This window comes from Tribolium madens, unplaced genomic scaffold (assembly GCF_015345945.1).
Source record: "Tribolium madens isolate multiple individuals breed KSU strain unplaced genomic scaffold, Tmad_KSU_1.1 Scaffold_91;HRSCAF=231;Tcas5.2_LG7, whole genome shotgun sequence".
NCBI lineage: Eukaryota > Metazoa > Arthropoda > Insecta > Coleoptera > Tenebrionidae > Tribolium > Tribolium madens.
In genome coordinates this window covers 14,561,068-14,583,862 of record NW_025401063.1, presented here as the reverse complement: position 1 = coordinate 14,583,862, position 22,795 = coordinate 14,561,068, and the positions used below count along the sequence as shown (strand labels likewise).

At 31.0% G+C, this 22,795-nt stretch overlaps 1 protein-coding gene and 1 non-coding gene across 2 annotated transcripts; one reads left to right on the top strand and one right to left on the bottom strand.

Moving 5' to 3' along the window:
- Positions 1 to 583: 583 nt before the first annotated feature.
- LOC123010589 (homeobox protein engrailed-1a-like) lies at positions 584 to 5,204 on the top strand. Its single transcript, XM_044407602.1, has 2 exons — positions 584 to 1,210; positions 4,569 to 5,204. The coding sequence occupies exons 1-2, from the start codon at positions 673 to 675 to the stop codon at positions 4,892 to 4,894; spliced, it is 864 nt and encodes a 287-aa protein (XP_044263537.1). The 5' UTR covers positions 584 to 672; the 3' UTR covers positions 4,895 to 5,204.
- A 17,248-nt stretch (positions 5,205 to 22,452) lies between these two features.
- Positions 22,453 to 22,525, bottom strand: Trnaf-gaa. The gene has a single exon. It is a non-coding gene; the product is annotated as a tRNA-Phe (tRNA).
- Between the last annotated feature and the right edge of the window lie 270 nt (positions 22,526 to 22,795).

The following is a 22,795-nucleotide window of genomic DNA, read 5'->3' as shown; positions in this document are numbered from 1 at the left end:
AATTCCCTATAACCATGCCAGAGATCTGTCAGTTACCAACAGCAGATTGATAAAATCATTATCTAAACCACTTATTAATTCATACTACTTGTGTATGATATAGAATTACCACGTTTACAGTGCAGACTCCGCCTCAGCTCAACAAAAACAAACATACTTACGTCTCAATCTGGACACTTTCTCCCCTCTCTAAAGACTAAACCAACCAGATTTGAATTTATCTGTCCACGCCCACTTTACCATTGGCAGAATATTACGGTTTGAGTGAGATGTTGACGGACTCGCACAGCACTCAAAAATAACAAGCTCGACAAAGACAGAGAATATGGAGAAAAATCGATAATGCCACAAGTCGCTGCAAAAATACTAAAATTTTCGGGAAAAAAAATACAAGGCGTAGAAATCTAAGTCCGAGATTATTGAATTTTCGTGCAGTGTTGAGGTAATGTTACATATTTGTCGTTTATAGCGGTGGGAGACAAGTTTAGAGAGAGACAATCAAATGCGCAGAGACAAAGACAGGCGCATTGAATTCGTAGGCGGGGCCAAACCTAGCCTTCAGTAATAAAGATGACTATTTTGAAAACTTACTCAGTTTGACAGCGTACTTTTCGAAGTAAACACTTGATCCCAGTGCAAGTGGCTTTGAGTGTGGTGAACTTATGACCGAAAATGGCGTTTGAGGACCGCTCCAGCCCTAACACCACCGACGAGGCCACCCAGATCAAATCCCCCAACTCCCCCGAATCCTCCCGGACCTCTCCCTACACCTGCACCACCATATCGCAGGACTCTCTCAAGAACGACTTCTTCCGCATCACGTCTTTCGCTCTGTCTAGTCCTAGGGCAACCCCGTCACCGCCACTCCAGCCCGAACCCGTCATCCAAACCCTCAAATACTCCATCAGGAACATACTAAAACCAGAATTCGGGAAAAGCGCCGTACTTAAGACACGCACGAGCCCCAAGATTGGCTTCAAGCCCTATGAAATTAAAGAGGACCTGAAACCTTTCTCCACAGCTCCTTTGGGCAGCCTGTGCCAAGCCGTGTCGCAGATCGGAACGAGTCCGGAGCCAGCGGCAAGGCCAAAGAGTCCTGTGAAGGGGCTGTTGCCCACTCCGGACGAAATCAAGAAGGATGAGGGGTCGGTGCCCACCTTGTGGCCCGCTTGGGTCTACTGCACGCGGTATTCGGACCGGCCCAGTTCAGGTAAAGATGGGATGGGGTTATTAATAAGCGGTTAAGGTCAACATCTGCTTAATATTCCGGATTCAGATGAGGTTTATGATGAATCAATTATTAACCCATTACGAAATCACAGTTTTTTTCGCGAGACCAAATCTTGTTTTATTAAATACGTAAATTATAACAAAAAAGTACACCCACTGTTATTATTCTTTGAGCCATATTGGCTTTTAAATAAATTTTTATATTTTTGTTTGAACAGTAGTTTGTTATCATTTGAGTTATTTTTACAATTCTTGAAAATAAACAATTAAAAAATTTTTGATTTATTTAATTTATAAATTTATTTAGAATACTACAGGCTTAAAAATAATTAATTAATAGTTATTTTGATAATAATAATTAAGGCTCGGATTATATGCACGAAAAATTCGTAAAATATGCGCATATGTATGCACTTTATATTTATAAATCATTGGTTGCTGAGATATGGATGATCAAAGACAAGAGAAACATTTTTCATTTAAAGTCAGATATGTTATCGACAAATTAACGCTAAGAGAATATGAAAAAATCATATTAAAGGCGAACAAACATGCTATCAGGCCCATGCATTGACTTAACTAAAAAAAAATTCCCATGTCCGTGGACGAAAAACAAAAAAAAATAAAATTTAGATTTTTCTTTCTCGCCCTATTACTTAGAATTGCGTGATAACCGTAGCACACAAAAAATATTTGCCAAAAGATCTCAAAACTAGAAACTTAAAGCTTCAAAATGTTTTTTTTTTTAATCTAGATACGACCATTTTTCAAAAATCACCAAAAAATTTAGGAAAATTTTTTCTTCCTTTAATTTTTTGGAGTTTATTATATTTTGTTGCTTGATGTAAGTAAAGAATGATAAAAAGTAGTTGAACTTTTATCAAACTCGGATTTGCCTCGTCTGCCTTCATTATTAATTTTAATTTAAATAATTATAGACTACGTTTTTATATTACTTTAATTAATATTAATTATTATTTTTTGGAAACAAATGATTAAAAAAAAAAAAACGCTTGTTTTGATACCTTATACCTAAAACGAATTTAAAACGGAAACAGTCAGCAGGATACTAATTTTTTTGATTTGAATTACCGGTTGTTTTCTCTTTAAAATATTTTCTAATCGGATCATTTTTCTTAAACTGTACAATTTTTAACTTGAACTGAAGTTGCCAAAATATGCATTTTTTATTTGACTTATTTTAATAAAAAAACATTAGATATGCATAGAAAACTTACAATTTTGTTGATAATAACAAATATGCATTTGGCATATAATCCGAGCCTTAAGAAATAATAATACAATAAAAAATAAAAGAAAAAATTAAGCTTTGGAAAACATGCTTTAGTTAAAACATGCTTTTTTCCATAAAAGCATGTTTTAATTTGGGTAGTTAGTTTATTTTTTATAAAATTTACTTTCAGGCTTCTACGTGAAAAAATACAATTTGCTTTTTGTCATTTAAAAAATGGTAGAATGAAATTTTAAGATGCTGTAGTTTTTAAAAATGTGTAGGTACTTCTAAAATTGAAAATAAATTTTCAAATTTTGTACAGTTTAACAATTAAAAAAATAGGTGCTTATTCTCACATTTTTAGTTAAATAATTCTGTATAATCGTTATAAGTAATATTTTTATAAAGTCGTAAAAGACACTATAAGCTTATTATAAGGGATTATAGACATGAAAAAAATATTTTTCTGAAGAAAAATTTGAATTCATTGAATATTGGTACATAATAATTAATTTATAGAAAATACGAACAAAATTAATGTTTGTAGTAATTATACATTTTCAAATTTTATCAGTTTCTCTCAATTAAACATACCTATATCTGTTTACATTTATAAAAGTTATCTGGTAGCTAAGCCATAACTGTGTCCTGTATGTAAAATGTCAATTGTCAACATTTGTCAATGAATTGAAAAGCAATAACTGTACAGAATGTCTCAAAATTCACACACTTTCTTGAAAAGGAGTAATTGGGTAGTCCCCCAGAGTACTGAAAAAATGTTAACAAAATTCTATCTATAAAAATTTTGCTCTTTGACTCTATATTTCTGTTGGAAAAATAATTTACCAAAGTTTTTTTGCTACAGGCTATTAGAAGAAGAAACAAGCAAGCTGTATCTTAAATTGTAACTCTCTTTAGTGTTATTTGTGACTTTTATTGACAAAATTTTTGTATACAAAATTATCAGTATCATGACATAAGAATATGTCAAACGTCAAAAAATATATGTCAAAATTTTTTGACAGTAACACATATTCAGTACTCTGGGGGACTACTCAATTACTCCTTTTCCAGGAAGTGTGCGAATTTTGAGACACCCTGTATATGTAGCGTTATTTGTTTAAACAAACAATACCTTATTTAATATAACAAAGAAAATTTCGAGGAAAATACACTACAACTACTTTTCATTAGCGCCGTCAAAATACGTTTTTTAATCTAAATCACTCGCAGGAAGGTTAGCCAAATATTTAAGATAGCAGTCCTTCTACCTGAAATATGCCGCATAATTTCTGTGATTATTTGGTAGTTTTTGTAATGACGTCATATATCAAACCCTCACCGGTGTTTTTTATCTTGAAATAAATGCGGACCGAAGTAAAGAAACATAAGGGTATGACAAAGAAAAAGCAAAAACCGCCGTCGCCTTTTTATCAGATCTCATAAGAATACAGTAGCCTTCACTAATTGTTCGAGAAATGTCAACTGAAAAACAATAGAACGCTTGATGATTGATTCTCGACATTAGGCTGAAAAATATCGGTTTCGGACTTGGTGATGTTGCGACGACGTGTCAATACATCAGAGGAGTGACATCAGAGAGATCACTGATAAACAGGAATGTTAATGTGTGTATATCTGGTTGCATAATGCAAATTGATTTATGTGAACACTTTTCAGCAGATTCTATATTTAGGAAAATCAATATATCAACTGTGCACTTAAAATTAAAAATAAATGTGATAAAAATGCGTTTTTAAATTCATACGTTTCAACAGTGTGGTTAAGTGCTTTTTAAACGATTTATTTTCGGTACCCTGTTTCTCAGCGATCTAAAATTTACCAGCCACTAACAAGCCATCAATAATGTCTTTTGCTCATCTTAAATGGCCCCATAATAAGTTGCGCCCTTCCGACCCCATATTTCAACCGAGTTAATACCTCCCTAATGTCCTCTGCAGTTCGCAAACTGCGCCACAATTGCTCTAATTAGAGACAAATGTCGACCTTACTCTTGTCATGAATATCCCTTTTAGGGACACGCTATTGATCAAAACACACCAGGACCGTAACGGCCCAATTGTAAACTTATGTTTTGTTATAGGGCCGCGTTCACGCCGGATGAAAAAAACGACCAAACCCAACAGTGAAGACAAGAGGCCTAGAACGGCTTTCTCCAGTGCTCAACTGGCACGCCTCAAGCATGAGTTTAATGAAAATCGATATTTAACTGAACGAAGGAGGCAGCAATTAAGTGCTGAGTTGGGTTTAAATGAAGCACAAATCAAAATTTGGTTTCAAAATAAGCGAGCGAAAATCAAGAAATCCTCGGGTCAGAAAAATCCATTGGCGTTGCAGCTGATGGCGCAGGGACTTTATAATCACTCGACAGTGGCGTGCGACGAGGATGACTTGCCTCTGTCGTCTTAATATATTTTTTATAGTTTTAAGTCGATCTCATTGTATTTATTATGTACAAATCATTTATATTAGTATTGTTATGTACATATTTGTAGAGCATTAATTTTTTTTAAGAAAGTCATATCTCATACGTAGTTGCGTAATTTATAAGTCATTATTGCTTGAAATTTTGCGTGAAAATAACACGAGTAGTTACGTAGATGTAGATCGCTATGTATGATAAAAGCCTTAAAAATAGACTGATTAAATATTTAGATTATAGCAAATTGTGCAATGTTCTCTTTCTTGTAAATATGAAATAAATATTGTTCTTCCATCATGACTGTTTTATTACTCTCTTTCAACAATAACCCATTATTTTCTGTCACCTTACACTTTGATTTGTTTCTCAATTGAGAAATTCGCTGGTATGCAAAAAGAATGAACGTCGATTAAGATCTTGTAAGGCTTTGCGTTAACGATATTCATAAACAACTGTCACAACCCAATAAAGTAATTAACGATGACTTAATTGACCTTATCTTTTCCACATCTGTACTTCACGAATAAAGTCGCATTTGAACGTTTTAATGTTTATCACAATTTACTAATCAAGTAATTCAAGTTTTGAAAAAATCTAAGTTAACTAGAATACACGATCTTTCGCCATTTTATAGTGCAAATAAATTTACAATACCGTAAAAGTCGTCGCTAAGTTCGAAGTAATTTTGTTTGGTAATTCTCGAAACGTGATGTAAGTATCACTGATGCTTCACTATTGTCTTTGGAAAAAAATAAAACGTGTTAATTTACAAACAAACTTTTAATGTGTTTTTAAGCGAAAGCGTTGTAATTGATAATGCCAATACACAATGATGCACATCAACTTCAACCTACTTAATTACCCAAATTTAATTAGGTGCTTTTGCGTGATTTTAGTAATTATCTTTAAAAGACCATTTAAAACTTTTAACACCTCATCAGGGAGATTGTTTTAGAGTACCTATTTAACATTTATCAAAAATGGATGGTATTAACGACATTAGGAGGTTTTCTAATTTAATTTATGGATGATTATTTGCATGTTGATAGCGCTTATTATGCCGTGTGTTGGTCGGTTCAATTTGGGGCTCTAATGTAAAAACTCTTCATGTCACGGCTCGTGCATTAGTCTCTTCAACGACGGAATATTGCAGTGCTGTTTGGATGAACAGTTCACAAAATCAATGCGAGGCATAACAGGCATAGCACTTTAAAAACAACTCCCATTGAATGGCTTCTACAGAATATTGAATTGCAATCAAATTATCACTCACGGTTAATTTGACATTTGACAATGCAAAATAAATGACAATTAACTTACTTATATAAAGGGTGTCCCAACGGAAACTTGTGGATTTAAATTCCAAATAACATGCGTAGTATTTAGAAATTCAACGATTTATTAACATAAACATAAAGTAAAAACCTCAAAATTATATGTGGAACAAGATATCGGATAAATGTCCACCGCGATTCCTATTGCACACAGCAATTCTTCGATTCTTTTTTTTAATTTTTAATAAATTTATCAAACATATGCAAATTAATTTCGGCAAATGCCATCGAGGTGGAATTAAACGCAAAAATTGAGGATTTGAGGAAACTGATTGGTGGTCACGATTACGACTCTGTGAATGAGAGTCTAAGGGGTGAGAAAAGCGCTTTTTTGGAAAGCATCAAAGAGTTGCGTCTCCAACTCCCAAGACCAAAAAACCAAAAAAACGCTCACAACAACTCTATGACGAAATTATATGAAGTGGTCGAAGCCATAGTTAATGATTTATTCAAATAAATAATGTGAAATTTAAATCCCCAAGTTCCTGTTGGGACACTCTTTATTTGTTTAATTTTAAATTAAATTGTAATTCGCTTTTTGTAAACCGGCACTTAATGTAATTTCTTTGAAAACGACTAAAATGCTATAATTTAGCCAGGTAGCACTAAAATATGTACAAGTATTTTTATTTCAGCATTTTTTAAATAATGTTTTTCTAATAAAAATTTAATTTTTATACAAACAAAATCAGAATAAGTTTAGTGATTTTTCAAAATGCAAATTTAAGTATACCTACTACTCCACAAAATTAAAGGGACAAAAAATTTTCCCAAATTTTTGATGATTTTTGAAAGGCTGTAGTAACTCATCGAAAAATGGTCGTATCAAGATTAAAAAAAAACTATTTTGAAGCTTTGGGTTTCTAGTTTTGAGATCTTTTGGCAAATATGTTTTTTGTGCTACGGTTACCACGCAATTCTAAGTAATAGCGCAAGAAAAAAAAATCTAATTTTTTATGGCTTTGTTTTTGGTCTACGGAGGTGGAGAATTTTGTTTAGTTAAGTCAATTTATAGGTCGGATAGCATGTTTGTTTACCTTTAATATACTTCCTTCATATTCTCTTTACGACAATTTGTCGCTGAGATATCTGACTTTAAATGAAAAAGGATCATCTTGTCTTAGATCATCGATATCTCAGCAACCACTGATTACACAGAGAATATAAAGGTAGTCTCAAAAACTAGGATAAATGTGTTATAATATCCTTTTATGATGTTTTGAAAAATAATTTTTCTTCAACTGTAACATTGATTTAAAGAAAAGAGAAAAAAGTAACTTTTTGCGTTGTTTTAGTCACTAATATTGATGGGAAAACTAATGTTTTTAGGTGTTTTTACAGCTTAAAGTATCCCCCACAACTCTGCTAATTTTTAAATCGATACATCAAACCAATTTATGGGACTGATTGATCAAAGTTTTGCAAAAGAATTGAAGGAACAATTGCACATGTTGAACAATAATTGCCTATTCTTTATCAAAATGAAAAAAACAATTTTTTTCGACTTTGTTAATTTTGCATTAGTTATTTGCTAAAAATAAAAAAGAATAAAAGAAAATTGTTTTTTGATTATTTTTTGGAAAAGTAAAAACATTTAAGAAACAATGAACTGCTTAATTAAAAAAAAAATCAAAATTTTTTTTGTTTATTTTTTTCAAATTTAACAAATATAAAATTGTAAAAAAAAGTTGAAAAAAATTTTTCTCATCTTAACAAAAATTAGACGATGTTCAGAAACAATATGTACAATTGTTCCTTTAATTCTTTTGCAAAACTTTGATCAATCGGTCCGAGAAAACGGTTTGATGAATCGATTTAAAAATTTACAGGGATATAGATGGAACATTAAGCTGTAAAAACACCTAAAAACATCAGTGTCCTCAATAGTATTAGTAAATACGCGGTAAATTTACTAAAACAATAAAAAACTTACTTTTTTCTCTTTTCTTTAAACCAATGTTAAAGGTAAAAAAAATATTTTCCAAAAAATCATAAGAGGATCTTATAAGGTATTTATTCCAGTTTTTGACACTACCCTTATATTCTCTGTGTGCTCATTGGTTGCTGAGATATCAATGATCAAAGACAAGAGGATCTTTTTTTATTCAAAGTCAGATATCTCATCAAAAAATTGTTGTAAAAAGAATATGAAGAAAGCATATTAAACATGCTATCCGGCCTATAAATTGACTTAACTAAAAAATATTCTCCACGTCTGTGGATCAAAAACAAAAAAATAAAAATTTAGAATTTATTTTCTCGCGCTATTACTTAGAATTGCGTGATAACTGTAGCACAGAAAAAATATTTGTCAAAAAATCTCAAAACTAGAAACTTAAAGCTTCAAAATGTTTTTTTTTTTAATCTAGATACGACCATTTTTCGATGAGTTACAGCCTTTCAAAAATCACCAAAAAATTTGGAAAATTTTTTGTTCCTTTAATTTTTTAGAGTAGTTTATTATATTTTGTTGCTTGATGTAAGTAAAGAATGATAAAAAGTAGTTGAACTTTTATCAGACTCGGATTTGCCTCGTCTGCCTTGATTATTAATTTTAATTTAAATAATTATAGACTACGTTTACTTTACCTAGCCCGCGGTAGGCGATTTTTTTTCCATGTGTATTATTTAAATTATTTGAAACTAGAAAAGGCCTTTAATTTTTGTATTTCCAACAGTGAATTAGGAACTGCAAATTGCCATTCCGGCGTTACTTCCATAGCAAATATTTTGTCTTTAATTGAATTTTTCCGTAAAACTTTTCCTCCTTCCACATACCTTTTGCACTAATTTCACGCAATTAAATTCGCCATCCCTCTGGACGCTAACTAGCGACGTCCTAAAAAATTAGTCCCCTTTCTAATTCACGACCGTGATGTTTCGCACCTTTTCTATCTCGGTGCGTTAGTAAAAGACAGAGCGTCAGTAATGTACTTAATGTTTTATTTAAATGATGTTGGCGGTGTTATAAATCAAGAGAGGACCACCCGTGTGCGGCAGTGGCTCGGTCGCGCAACCGGACACCGACACTAGCGCCAAAAATGTTAACAAGACACATGACAACTGCCGCCCAACTGCGCTCGACGTTTGTTAGCGAGGGTCAGAGGGGCGGTGGCCCAATAGACCCCTTATGCGCTCTCCTCTCGTTAGCTCACTCATTAATGGGGTCCAATTATTCTACGCGCTCTTATGAATTTCAAATTGCCAGATCCAGATACGATCGCAGGCGAATTCAAACCGACACTCCAAGGACCTCAAGTCGGTACATATTGCACAGAAATTCTGCCTTGTTAAGAAAATACAGGGTGTTTGAGGATTGCGAGCAAATATTTTAACCACTAATAGGACTCGTCAAAAGAAACAACTTTCGTTATTCCAACTTTTGTCGAAAGCACGTCATTTCTGAGTTAAAAATAAAAATAAATTGAGGCTGAAAACTCGTCCCCGCCTATGTCTTAATACCATGTTTACAATTATTCATAAGAAAAAACTTTGGAACGTAAACAGCGTAAAGACAAAAAAATTATCGCTACATTAGGGTCAATGTTAGTGGGTCAATACTTGCTATTATAAAAAAATGCTCGAAATGTGGTCATTCGTTGTCAATGCACACTTCTTGTACTCTTCGGGCGAGGGAAGCTTGCGTTCGCATAAATTTGAGCTGCGTACACTAATTCACTAATTCTTTCATGTAAACCCCCAAAAAAACACACATATTTAAATCGGGTGACCGCGGTGGTCATTGGCGACCAAACCAACTCTAGGGAAAATGATTGTTCAATCCATTGGTAACGATATTAACATAATCTGATGGAGCTCCACTCCAATTCAGATAAACGGCACTAGTTAAACAAACGTTGAGGTAATATGTGGGGTCCAATTTGGTGATCTTCAATGATTACTGCCCAAACATTTAGTGAAAATCGGTCTTGGAAGTGCGATGTCTGTACACTAGTTAATTTGTCGTTTGAGTATCTTGATTGACAATTTGATTTCGAATCAATGTGCACAATTCACGCGAAAGCGCATTAACGACTAACTAAATAACTAAACTGACACCTGTAAACAAGTGATAATTTTTTTGGACAAAAAGTTTCTTTTTTTCTGTATAAAAACTTTCACGGTCAACATTTAATGCAATTTATTTTCATTGATATTTTTACTTCAAATTAACAAGGACAGACACACTGAACGGCTCGTGAAAATCATAGGGGGGAAATTGCAAAAATAAAATTTGGATACGGAATTTGTTTGATCTTCAATTCGACTTTTCATAACAAATTCTCTTAGTGGTTAAAGTATTTGCTCGCAATCCACAAACACCTTGTATACTACTCTAACCAGGTGACTAACAATAACAAGATAAAAACCAAAAGAATCGGGGAATTATTTAAATAGGAGGTATTGCATTGAAACGTATGTTTAATGGTATGATTAATTAATAATATTAATATTTTAATATAATAAATTAACCTCTTAATATTAATGTGTTTGTTAAATATTGAGAAATATTGCAACCACATATTCTAAATCGAAAAACAACACTAATAAAAAATAAAAATATCTAGTGACGTGCTCGTAGGCACCACTAATAAGAGTACAAATAAAATACTTGCTAGAAAATAAGTGCAAACATCTGATTTCTACTATAATATTTAACTTACCGGAGTTTAACGTAAATTACTATTGTGAGCATTTTCCAATTTATAACGAGTGTTTATTTGAATTGGGCGTCATAGTTGGCGATGATATGACTGAGTGTTGTGAACGGACCACAATTTTAAATACGCCTGGCGAGGTGTCACATGTCAGATTCGTTTGTTCACAATCGAACTTTCATGCATGTCATTGATGTCAAATTTAAAAAAAAAACACCCGTTGCATATACAACTACATATACATAAAAAGCAAAAATAGGTTATACTTTACAAATAAGTCACTACAGTAGTCATTATTTACAACAAAATATGTAAGACAACACTCGCAGAATCTGCGAATGCACTACCTACCAACTGTGAGAAAACATTACCTACCTAAATAATTAACAAAAATTCGAATTACAATGAACCTTTCAAAAAGAAGTTAATAAAAATACAATCTATTTATCTATTTTCATTTACAGAAAAATATAAAAAATTGAATAAAATTTATGATTCATGTAAAACAGCTAAGGTATTTAATGTTTTAATGTTCGGCTATATAAAAAAATATCGATATTAGGGATAGCTTCTATAACTATCAATAACCGACAAAGTGCTTAAGATAGTTTTTTCCAGTGTCTTTAAACTCCTTTAAAGTTTAAACCCTAATTTTTATAGTTAGAAATGTTAGAATGTTATTGACCGTATATTGTAAAATTTAAACAATTCAAAAAAAAATTTTTTTTACAGCTAATATAAATTAAAATTGTTATGCCGCTATTTCTTTAAACCTAGTGAGCTAGATTCTTGTTATTTTAGCAAAACATTGATAAAGATACAATATAATCAAAATTAAGAAAAAAAAGTAATTTAGCGTCTTTTTACTTAAAAAAAAACATTTCTAACCTTATGTTTTGGGCTGTAATCCCTATTGTTTATTAACTGTCAGTACACTAAATTGTACCATTGTTTGGTTTCCTAAGTTGTACCCATACAATTACAATGCAAAATAAAAACATTTAGTTTCAAATCAAACGCATTATTTGATATAAGATTAAAGTATTTTTTCAATCCAAAAACCAAAATTAATCGGTAAGAAGTGATTTTATGGTTTTATACATTTTTAGCTAAAAAACTTTTAAAACAACTTATTGTATAATACAATTTAGTATACCAAGTGGTATAATTTAAGCAACCGGTTGCCAAATTTGTATTTCTTGTAAGCCTTCTATTTTTTAAATTATTATTACAAAAGTTGTTTCTTAAAATTTAACAAAAAATAAATAAGGTGTTAAAAATATCAACCTATCACACACATACATGGGTGATTTGTGTCAAGCATTTTTTCCAGAATTCACAAAAAAAACAATAAATGGTACAATTTAGACTACCTTCTCTTACATCGTTTTTCATTTTGCGGGTCAAATTTGAGACGGTTCCTGTCGTCTGCATACACACGTGATTTCCGTAACAACACAATAATATTTACTTTTATTAATAATGAATAAACACTTAACAATTGTCAATATTTCGACCCCTAATTGTAATACGAAGATGAAACCAACTCCATTCGATAGAGCAGAAAAAACTCTACAAGCTATTAGGGTTTTTAAGAACAAAGTCAACCCTCTATCTCCCACAAGAATGAAGATATTTTGAGGGTTAAAATTTCAACATTACTATTTGAGACAGTTTTTTTGTTATCCGAACAAGCTAAAATTTTGCACACACACATGGGTTATTCCCGTGAGCTTTTATAAATTGTAAAAAGTTACGCTGTAGGTAAAAAATAAATTCTTCTCTGATAGAAAAATATTCTTTACTTTTTGGAACATTTTTTTAAGTTAAAGCTTATTTTTAAAAAATATTTTTTTTATATATTTTTTTGCCAGTAACATTGCACTCGAGGTGGTAATGTCTGTTTTTAGGTATTACGCTTTCAAAGAGTATCATCAAAAGTAAAAGTCAAAATTTTACATGTCAACACAAAAACATAACAAACATTTTTTTACAAAAATTAAATACAAACAAAATTTGTGACTATGGCTGCCACCAATATTCTCACCAAAGATGATATCAGATATTATTTTGTTAACGCAAATTTATTTTTCAATATGGAGGTGACAACATACGATAAATTTTCTAACCTTATATAAAAAATAACAATCAATAATAATAATTACAGGTTGATGTTGCTGGTCTATAAATTGTCGGCCTACATGTCTGTCTTTTAAACTGTAAATTATAATTGGTTTAACCTTAACACAACTACACAGGGTGTTTCGTTTTTATTGTTAAAAATTTAAATAAGTGATAAAATATTCAATTTTAAGACAAAAGTTTCCTATGAATGTAAATAGAAAAAAAATACACTCTGCAAGTAATTAAAAATAATTGAAGGGGTTATTGCAAAAACGTGACAAGCCACACATTTTTTTAAATGACATTAAGACTTTAGACAAGCCAAAAAATTATGGAGGTTACTGTCTGAGTTACTGCGTTTATCAAAAAACCTAGGAGTTATAACATCAAGATATAAATTTCATAGATTTTTCTCATACTCAAAGTAATATTTCTCAATAATTTGATTATGTGGCTTATCACGTTACAATAAGCTCTTCAATTATTAGTGAAACAGATGTAATATACTAAACTATGTTTTCTACAACTGATAGAAAATTTGGTTTTATGTTTTTGAAGTATTTCAATAAATACTTGAGAAATGTCTAAAATTTAAGTTAGCTACATACTCGTAGTTGTTGAATTAAGTGGAGGACGTGAAATAAGATGTCAGTTAAAGGCTAAAGTTGTGGCAAGTTTAAATGAAATTTTATTGTAAAAAATACGTAAATCTTCAAGCATAATCAAGAACGCAAATAAAAAGTCTTTAAAATGATGTATAACTTTAGATCTTGAGAATTTTAGATTATGCATATCAATCGCAAAAGACATACGGATTCACGTCCATGAATGAGTTGATTACAAATTAATTTGATCGCTTAATATTTCTTTAATATAAACAAATAGAAATTAACAAGAACAACTGATATGTAGGTAGCTCCTATTGATTCTCTTACAATAAAATGTATTTCTTGTAGTTTCATCACTATGAATATTCAACAAATGTTTTATAACCATTGTAGAAAGAAATTACTTTTCTTTTTATTTAAAACTTCTAATTAACTTCACTAACAAGCTTTTATGTAGGTACATACAGTAAAGTACTTAATAGTTTACGACTTTAGGTTAGCACTCATTAGTGATTGAAAAATGAATTCTATCAATGCAAAAACAACTATTTAATTGAATAAAGTCAAGCAACGTCCGCATAAAGCTTTTGTAAAAGTAGGTAGTATTTTATGCATTTAACACTGGTTAATGTTAGAATACACAATGAGAATAGAATTGTTGTTTTGGTGTGAAAAATATTCTTGTAGTGATTTATCACAACAAAGAAAACAGAATCTGTAAATCATCTGAAAATTATGAAGAAAACCATATTTGGCTTAATGGCCAACATTAGCATAAACCATAAAAAACGAGTGTGGCATGCACACTGTTTCTGGCTGATAAATTTTGGTAATTTTAAAGAGGTAATAACGGAGATACATTATCTTCTTCGTTGGCGAAGATAATTATAAACATATTAGGAAACAATATTCTGATTTCACGCTTTGCAAGCACAAATTAATAACACGGTTCAGAGTAAATATAAATAAAGAGTTTTGTGTTGAACATCACGCTCGGAGGTAAAGCATAGTCTGGGGGCTCATTACTGCAACGGTGAGAGAGTGACTACGCCGACAGTTTTATCGACGTGCAATTTAGTTGCCGTGGTTAATGTAGATTGCAGGAAGCGAAACTAATAATGCCGGTACTTTGGCCAGATTTGCCTCGTTTCTATTCTAAATTTCCATGACATTATTCGAATATTAACGAAATCAAGACGATCCTAATTTGAGCGGAAAAGCCCAACAAGGATTTATGACGACTAAAATAACCGACACTTAACTTAAAAAAAAAATGAAAAATGAGCGTAATGAGAATGCAAAATAGAGCTGACAAATATGCAATTATTTAGAAACAAAAGTTGCTGGTATCTTATCTTTTGCTGGGTCTCCCAATTGAAGATGCAAAAACATGAGCGGCTATAAAAACAATTTTACCAAAGTTTTGTCACTCATGGCTGAACCATCCAGGTACCAATATTGGCGTCACTGGTTCTAAATGTTCTAAAGGTGTTATAACTATTCACCACAGGTTTTTAGGGTTGTACAAAACAAAACTTGGAAACGTTAAACTGTTGTTTTAGAGTTAACTTTAATAGAAGTAAAATTCTTTCAAAAATTAAATCGACGTATTTCTGCTGATTCAGACGAGTGACTTAACTAATTTTTTGTGTAAAGATCTATGTTTTAGTGCTTAACAATACATATAATAATAGTTTCGCTTAATTTTAAATTGAAAAATATGTGTTACAATTATTTTTTGATCTTCAAGTAATTTTAATAATACTAAATGAATCTCCACCTTCTTCGTTGTTTACATTATGCATTTTATAAAAATACGTTGGCAAATAACAGGGATATTAAGACCGAAAGTCTTACGTGGGACAAGGCGAAAGGTGTCATCACATTTTTTCGTTCGTTTTTAAAATGTAGAAAAACGATGATAGAACATGATACTGATTTTTGAGGAATGTTACTGCAGCAAATTTGTACCGAGAGAGTTATCTCGAATGTCGAGTTCCAAGCGACAAAATTTTTACAAGATTAGATAATTGGTTTGCATTGACTCGCAGCATGATTGTGAACGTACTTACTTTAAGAATTTGTTAAGTCAAGGGCGGATCCAGGAATTAATTTTGGGGGGCTATCTAAAATTTTTTAGAATGATGAGGGTATACAGTGAGCAGCAAAATTATAGAATAATCTTATTTATTAAAACTGAAAATATTTTGTTTTGGAAAAATGCTCGAACGGGTCAATTTTCTTTTTAAAAAATACAAAATTTTTAACTTGATTTAAAACTCTATCTTTGTTTTTTATTGATATTAATTTACTTTTTGGATAATTTTTTTTGGAAAACTTTATGTAATAGGTACATAATATTTTGGTGTTGCCATTTCGACAATTAAAAAGTCTATCGAATTCGCTAAAAAAATTAGGGGTTTCCATTAAAAAAAATGTCGCTGCCGTCATTACCCAAAAACCAAAAAGTGTAGAATTTTAAAACAAGTTGAAAATTGTGTATAAGGTGTTCTAGCGAGTTGGTAAAGTTCATTATTCAAACAGATATAAACTTAATTTAATTAGATACCTAAGATGTGGCCCAAAGATGCCACAAATCACTGGTTTTGCAAGTAAATAAATCAAAATGACATAAATATGACAAGAGTAAAAAATGAGGTTATTAATATTGTTTTGTTGTTTTAGAGTTTACATTATGAAAATGACAGTACTGCCCGAAATTTTCGTTTTCGGTTCCCAAAAATGACTGGATTACAAATTATTTTGATCTCTCGGTACATGTATGATTTGTATTAATGAGTGTAATTTAAAAAAAATTCTAGTGTTTTTATTTAAAAAATTTTAGGTCATAAGGTTTTTATATTAAAATTTAAATATAAAAAATTGAAGCTTTTGGCGGCAAGTTTGGTGGGGCTCTGGCCCCCTGGGCCCCTCCCCTGGATCCGCCCTTGTGTTAAGTACATGTTTGTACCTATCGTGGGGTTAGTTGCATAAAGCCCGTTTTACATTTTTGTCAGTCGAATAACATATCGTTCAAAATTCCATGTACGCAATTATACATATGTATGTATTACGAATTTCTACAAACTAAAAAGGTTTCTATAGGTAAAAAAGGTCTTATAAAAGTGCCTAAAGTAACGTTAAAAAAAATCACCAAGAGTGTGTTGAAGTGATCTGATACTTCTGACAGTTGTTGACATGTCGCGTAAATATGGATCACAACTATAAAGGCTAAATTACGCACGCTGCAGCGTCTTTTAATTTAGGATTATGATGCAGGTATAATAAAAAATAATATTACTGCCCACGAGATTTAATTATGTGTTTCTCAACCTTTACCTTTAAGGTTAGTAATCGGCATATTACATTAGTGATTGTGGATAAAGATATTGATTGTACTTTAACTTCTTACGAATTGTATTCAACAAACTATTTAATAAACCAAATGGCAAATTTGCGTTACACATGATTTCATTTTCATAGCAACTGTTAAATAATCAAGTTAATTTAAAATTTTCTGAGGAAAATAGTCCTAGATGTATCTCTCTTATATGCCATCTTGGTCAATTATATTTTTACGAGTGGAGATACAAAAATTAATAACTGCTATTTTATTGGTTATTATTTAAAAAAAGAGAGATGAATTAAATAGTCGCTTAAATTTGTTGTTTCTAGAATTCAAATGCAAATATCTGCTATTTTATTGGTTCATATTTGAAAAAAGAGAGGTGAGTTGAAGTTATAACATGTACTACGAGTAGTCAAAAATATTCTTCAATTTTTGATTACGAATTGTATTCAACAGACTTTTCAAAGAACCACGCTATGAATCAAATGTCAAATTTGCGTTACACATGATTTCATTTTCATAGCAACCGGTAAATATTTAAGTTAGTTTTAAAGATTCACTGCAACCATTCATAGAATATCTAGTTATATTTTATCACGATTGGAATATTCGCTTGAATTTCTTGTTGCTTAGATGCGAAAGTAAATATCTGCCATTTTATTGGTTAATATTTGAAAAAGAGAGTTGAATTGAATAATCAGGTGTATCTAAAAAAAATCTAAAAATTGGGGTTGGATTTATATCCAAGTCAGACTTTTTCTAAGGTAATACATGCTAAAAAAATCTCCGCAAAATACAGTTTTAATGAATAAAAGCGAATCTGATACGCGTGAGTTCTATAATTTCTAGCAAAACATTTTCAAATCCGATAGTGTGAGTCGCCATAGTTCTCCAGAATTTTTAAAATACATTTTTGAATTTGATAAAATTATTAGTTTTCTGTATAGTTCTATTAACCGAGCGAATAACTCTTGCATATGTAAAGTTAATAAATACATTTCATCGAATTGCTGTTACTAAAATAACCATTTATAAAAATAACTTTCGTCTGTCGCTCATCATAAATCATAACCTAATAAATCAAATGTGTAGTAGTTAAACTCAAAGAGTAATTAAATTTATTAGGAGTGTCATCCTAACCCTCTCGACATCTAATAGACCGTGCAGCGTGTCATGTCATTAAGGACCAAAGCAGGCCATGTATCTTTCGTGGTGCTAATGAGGGCGGCTCTTTTTGTATCTCGACGTCTCATACTGTTACACTTTTTAGCGATGCATCTAAAATGTTTACGGAGGTGTCTTTTGTGTTTTTTAGGCTTTTAAATTCGGTAGTTAGGAAACGAGAGTTAAATGGTATATCAATAAACTAAGACAAATAACACTACAATAGACTCTTTCTCTTATACTACCACTATGAAGAATCACTTAAAGGCGTTAAACGCTTGTCATAACATCGGTGAAAAATTAAGGAAATTATTGGACGAGAACGACAGCAATTAGCGACACCAATTAAAAACGTTTGGAGAAATTGAAACCATGGTGAATGTACACAAAATAAAAAAAACAACTAATGATGTAGCTTTAAAACTTTTTATATGTAATAATAATAATAAAATTATGAATGAACGAACAAATGTGACTATACGTGTAGTCAAGAGTTTATGCTATTGATAGAAAATATAGAAAATACATAATTCAGTTTTAATAACATACTTTGAATTTGACAAGACATAATTGTATTCTCTTTGATTCGTTTCTTACCTATTTACTCATTATGCAGGTTCAAGTTGTCATTTCGCACTGGCATTTTTAGAGAGTTGCATCTCATTGTGGGTGTCATAACTATTCAATTACTTGTTTTTATACGTGCTTTGATATTATACAGGGTTGTTCCGCCTAAATCCCACATTAAAAGTATTTGGAGTTCGAATAATGATATTTATTTGAAAATTGGTACATAGCCATAATCCATTAAGTTCTCATAAATGAAATATTTTCAAGATGGCGGCACTTCCGGTTATACCGGAAGTTGGTCTCAACTTTCTTATTTTAAATGGAAAGCTATATTTTTTACTGCGTTTTTGGATTAATCGGGTTATTTTAAGGGAGTTTTCATCAGCTTTTCCTATACCAAATTTAGCCGTTTTTGAAATATTTATAGTTTTTCAAAAATTTTTGGATCTGCACCTTACACTTTAAAAATCGGTAACTCTGCAATTTTTTAAAATTTTGAATTAGTTTTTTGGCGTTTGAAAGAGAAAGTTTAGATTTTTTTTCCGGTGTTTTCAAATTTTGAAAAAAAATAACAAACCCTAAAATTTTAAGGTTACTTTTGTAATAATTCAAATAGCCATAACTCAATTTTTCCAAATAAAATACCTCAATTTTTATTTTACTAAATAGAAGAGAATTTAATTCTGCATCGATCAGTATTAACATTCCCTATACCTAAATTTAATAATTTTTATGTTATGGTGACTTTTTTTTAATACTGGCGAAAATCTATTACGTTTTCGTATAGTTTGCTATGGAAGTCAAAAATGTCAAAATTGTTTCTCAATAAACGTCGACAGTGACTTATTATTATTTGACAAATAGTGCCAAAATATGGAGAGTCAAAACTACTAAAACTTAGATTTAATGAATTTATTTTGTATTTATGGAGAGTGTAACCAAATTATGATGTCGTTCATTAAACAAAAAAAATATTTCTCACTTGTTAGCTTTAAATAATGATCGCATGGTAGAACCTATCAATAATAATTAAGTTTGCATAACTTTGATTCTTCATATTTTGGCACTATTTGTCAAATAGTAATTTACTATTGACGTTTGTTTCGAGAAAATTTTGACATTTTTTATTTCCATAGCAAACTATGTGAAAACGGGTATGGCTAGTAATAAATTTTCTGTAGAATTAAAAAAAAGTCCATAACTTGAAAATTATTAAATTTAGGTATAGGGAATGTTAACACAGATCAATACACAATTAAATTCTCTTCTATTTAGTAAAATAAAAATTGGGGTATTTCATTTGAAAAAATTCAGTTATGAGTATTTGCATTATTACAAAAGTATACGTAAAATTTTGGGATATGTTTTTTTTTTCAAAATTTGAAAACACCAAAAAAAACATCTAAGCTTTCTCTTTCAAACACCAAAAAAAACGAATTCAAAATCTTAAAAAATGGCAGAGTTACCGATTTTTAAATTGTAAGGTGCAGATACAAAAATTTTTGAAAAACTCCAAATATTTCAAAAACGGCTAAGTTTACGTATAGGGAAAGCTATTGAAAACTCCCTTAAAATAAGCCGATTAATCCAAAAACACAGTAAAAAATATACCTTTCTATTTAAAATAAGAAAGTTGAGACCGACTTCCGGTATAAGCGGAAGCGCCGCCATATTGAAAATATTTTCATTTAGGAGGACTTAATGCATTATGGCTATGTACCAATTTTCAAATAAATACGATTATTCGAACTTTCAATACTTCTTATGTGGTATTTAGACGGAACACCCTGTATACGTATACGTAAAGACTAGGATACGACACGATGTAAAACAAAAAGTCCTCGTTCTCGATAGTTCTGTTAGTGAGGCCAGATAGCGCAGTTGTTCCGTTCCCGTTTAAGTTTTAAGAGCAATGAAATAAAAAAATATATAATTAAAGATGAAAGTAATGCAATAATTTTATTAAAAACTATATTTAAAAAAAAATCAAACATTTAGCAATTTTTAAAAATGCTGCTCGAATACGGTTAAAGGTACAAGAGAAATACAAAAAAAAAAGTTGTAGAGAATCAAATTTTCAAGAAAAAAGTCCGCAGGAGATACCTCTATTTTCAATGGTTTAGGTCCTAAAGACGTTCAAAGACGCTCAGGTGACGAATTTACCGGTGGTCAAGAGACAAAATATTAATTTAAACCTAAACAGCTGAAGATAGAGATATGGTGTCCTGGACTTTTTTGTAGGAAATTTAATTCTCTACAACTTTGTTCTCCACACTTCTTTTGTATCTTCAACCGTATTTGCAGCTTTCTCAAAAATATCGAAAACAGTATTAAAAATAAATTATAAGCAATTATCGGTTTGCGTTCCGCCCAATATTTTTGAGAACTCTGCGAATATGGTTAAATATACAAAAAAAGTGTAAGAAACAACATTGTAGAGAATAAAATTTGCTACAAAAAAGTCCCGGAGATCATATTTCTATCTTCACCGGTTTGGGTTTAAACTGCTTTAAAATGTTCCTTTATCACTGAATCACCAGTAAAAATGAAACGAATCCGTCGCTTGAGGGGCTTTGAACCTTTTTGAGGCCTAAACCATTAAAGATAGAGGTATGGTCTCGCGGACTTTTTACTAGAAAATTTTGTTCGCTACAATTTTCTTTCTTACATTTTTCTTGTATCTTCAACCGTATTTGCAGCATTTGGAAAAACATGAAACGGAGCACAGATTTTAAATTTTAAATATTTTTTTCTCATATTTCTCGTAAAAATTTTGTCGTTACTTTTTCACAGCTTATTAACAATGTTAAGCTCAACATTTTTCCATTTTTTTCCAAGCAGTTAGTACACTGGTTAAATTTAAATTAATTTAAAACGATTTGAAACTGAGACGGTAAAACGCTCTAAACTTTTACTTTTTTTTTACTTCGCCGTACAATTTTTTTTGGGTCGAAAAAATCGAGCAATTTTGTATCTCGTTTCGTAATATTATACCTACAGATGGATTTATTAGAATTTTAAAATAACATAACGTATAATTTAATTTTATACAAAACATCAGCTACGAAAATGATTTTTCTTTCTTCAAAACAAGGGCAACATATTTCTCTTGAGTTTGATTTAATCAATAAAGTGCTCTGAAATTTCACATGCAATTTAAGTGTCTCGAAAGCTCGATACGTGAAATTGGTTGTCGGAAGTTGAGATAATATGATTAACATTTTGGAGCATCACCAACTAAAAAGACAATGACGTGTGGACCTGTGCGTTGAAACGTCTTTGTTGATGGTGCGAACATTTTGGCATTTATTTGAATAAGATTGCGGTTTGGATTCGATCGCTGACAATTATAAGACTTAAGGTTCGAACATCATTAAAATCATAGTAGCTATTAAGCTGCGAGCTTTGATGTTAATCTAATCTCAAAGCCCATTAAATTCAACCCAAAGTATTACATTACTAAATCTTCTACCCGACTTTTTTTAGAAAAGTTGTCTCTGGAATCTCAAAAATGTATCGAAATTCACTTAATATACAGACCGTGTTGGGTATTTAGGGTCGAATTTCATTGTTTTAATGGCGTCATTTACATTTCCAAGTATTTAAGCTGAGGCTTTTATAGCTTTATTTTATTGGAAATTGTAAACGTTTTCTTACACTGTGAGACGCTTTACACAGATAGACCAGGTTTTGCAAAAAGTTTTAAATGATTATTATTAAATCACAAAAAAAAAAGATTGCCGAAACCCGGGATCGAACCAGGGACCTTTAGATCTTCAGTCTAACGCTCTCCCAACTGAGCTATTTCGGCTGACAATATTTTACATGGTAACCATCGAACAATAAGTGCACAACTAACTTAGTTAATTTAAATTTTTATAAAATGATATTAATTTTATCTAATTTGAAAATGTCTGCAAAACATAAGCCCCCTATATGACAAACAATATATAAACTAAACTAGAAACGAAATGACTTGGCGTATTTCTTTAATATCATTAAGTCGTTGGGTCAATTTATTACCCACATAATAAACCTCGGTGGTAATTTATTTAATTTTTTTATTCAATTGCCCAATAAA

Excerpts from the sequence above, each read along its gene's own strand:
- LOC123010589 (XM_044407602.1), top strand. The coding sequence starts at position 673 with ATGGCGTTTGAGGACCGCTCCAGCCCTAACACCACCGACGAGGCCACC. Across the intron at positions 1,211-4,568 it reads TTCGGACCGGCCCAGTTCAG|GGCCGCGTTCACGCCGGATG; the intron begins GTAAAGATGGGA and ends GTTTTGTTATAG.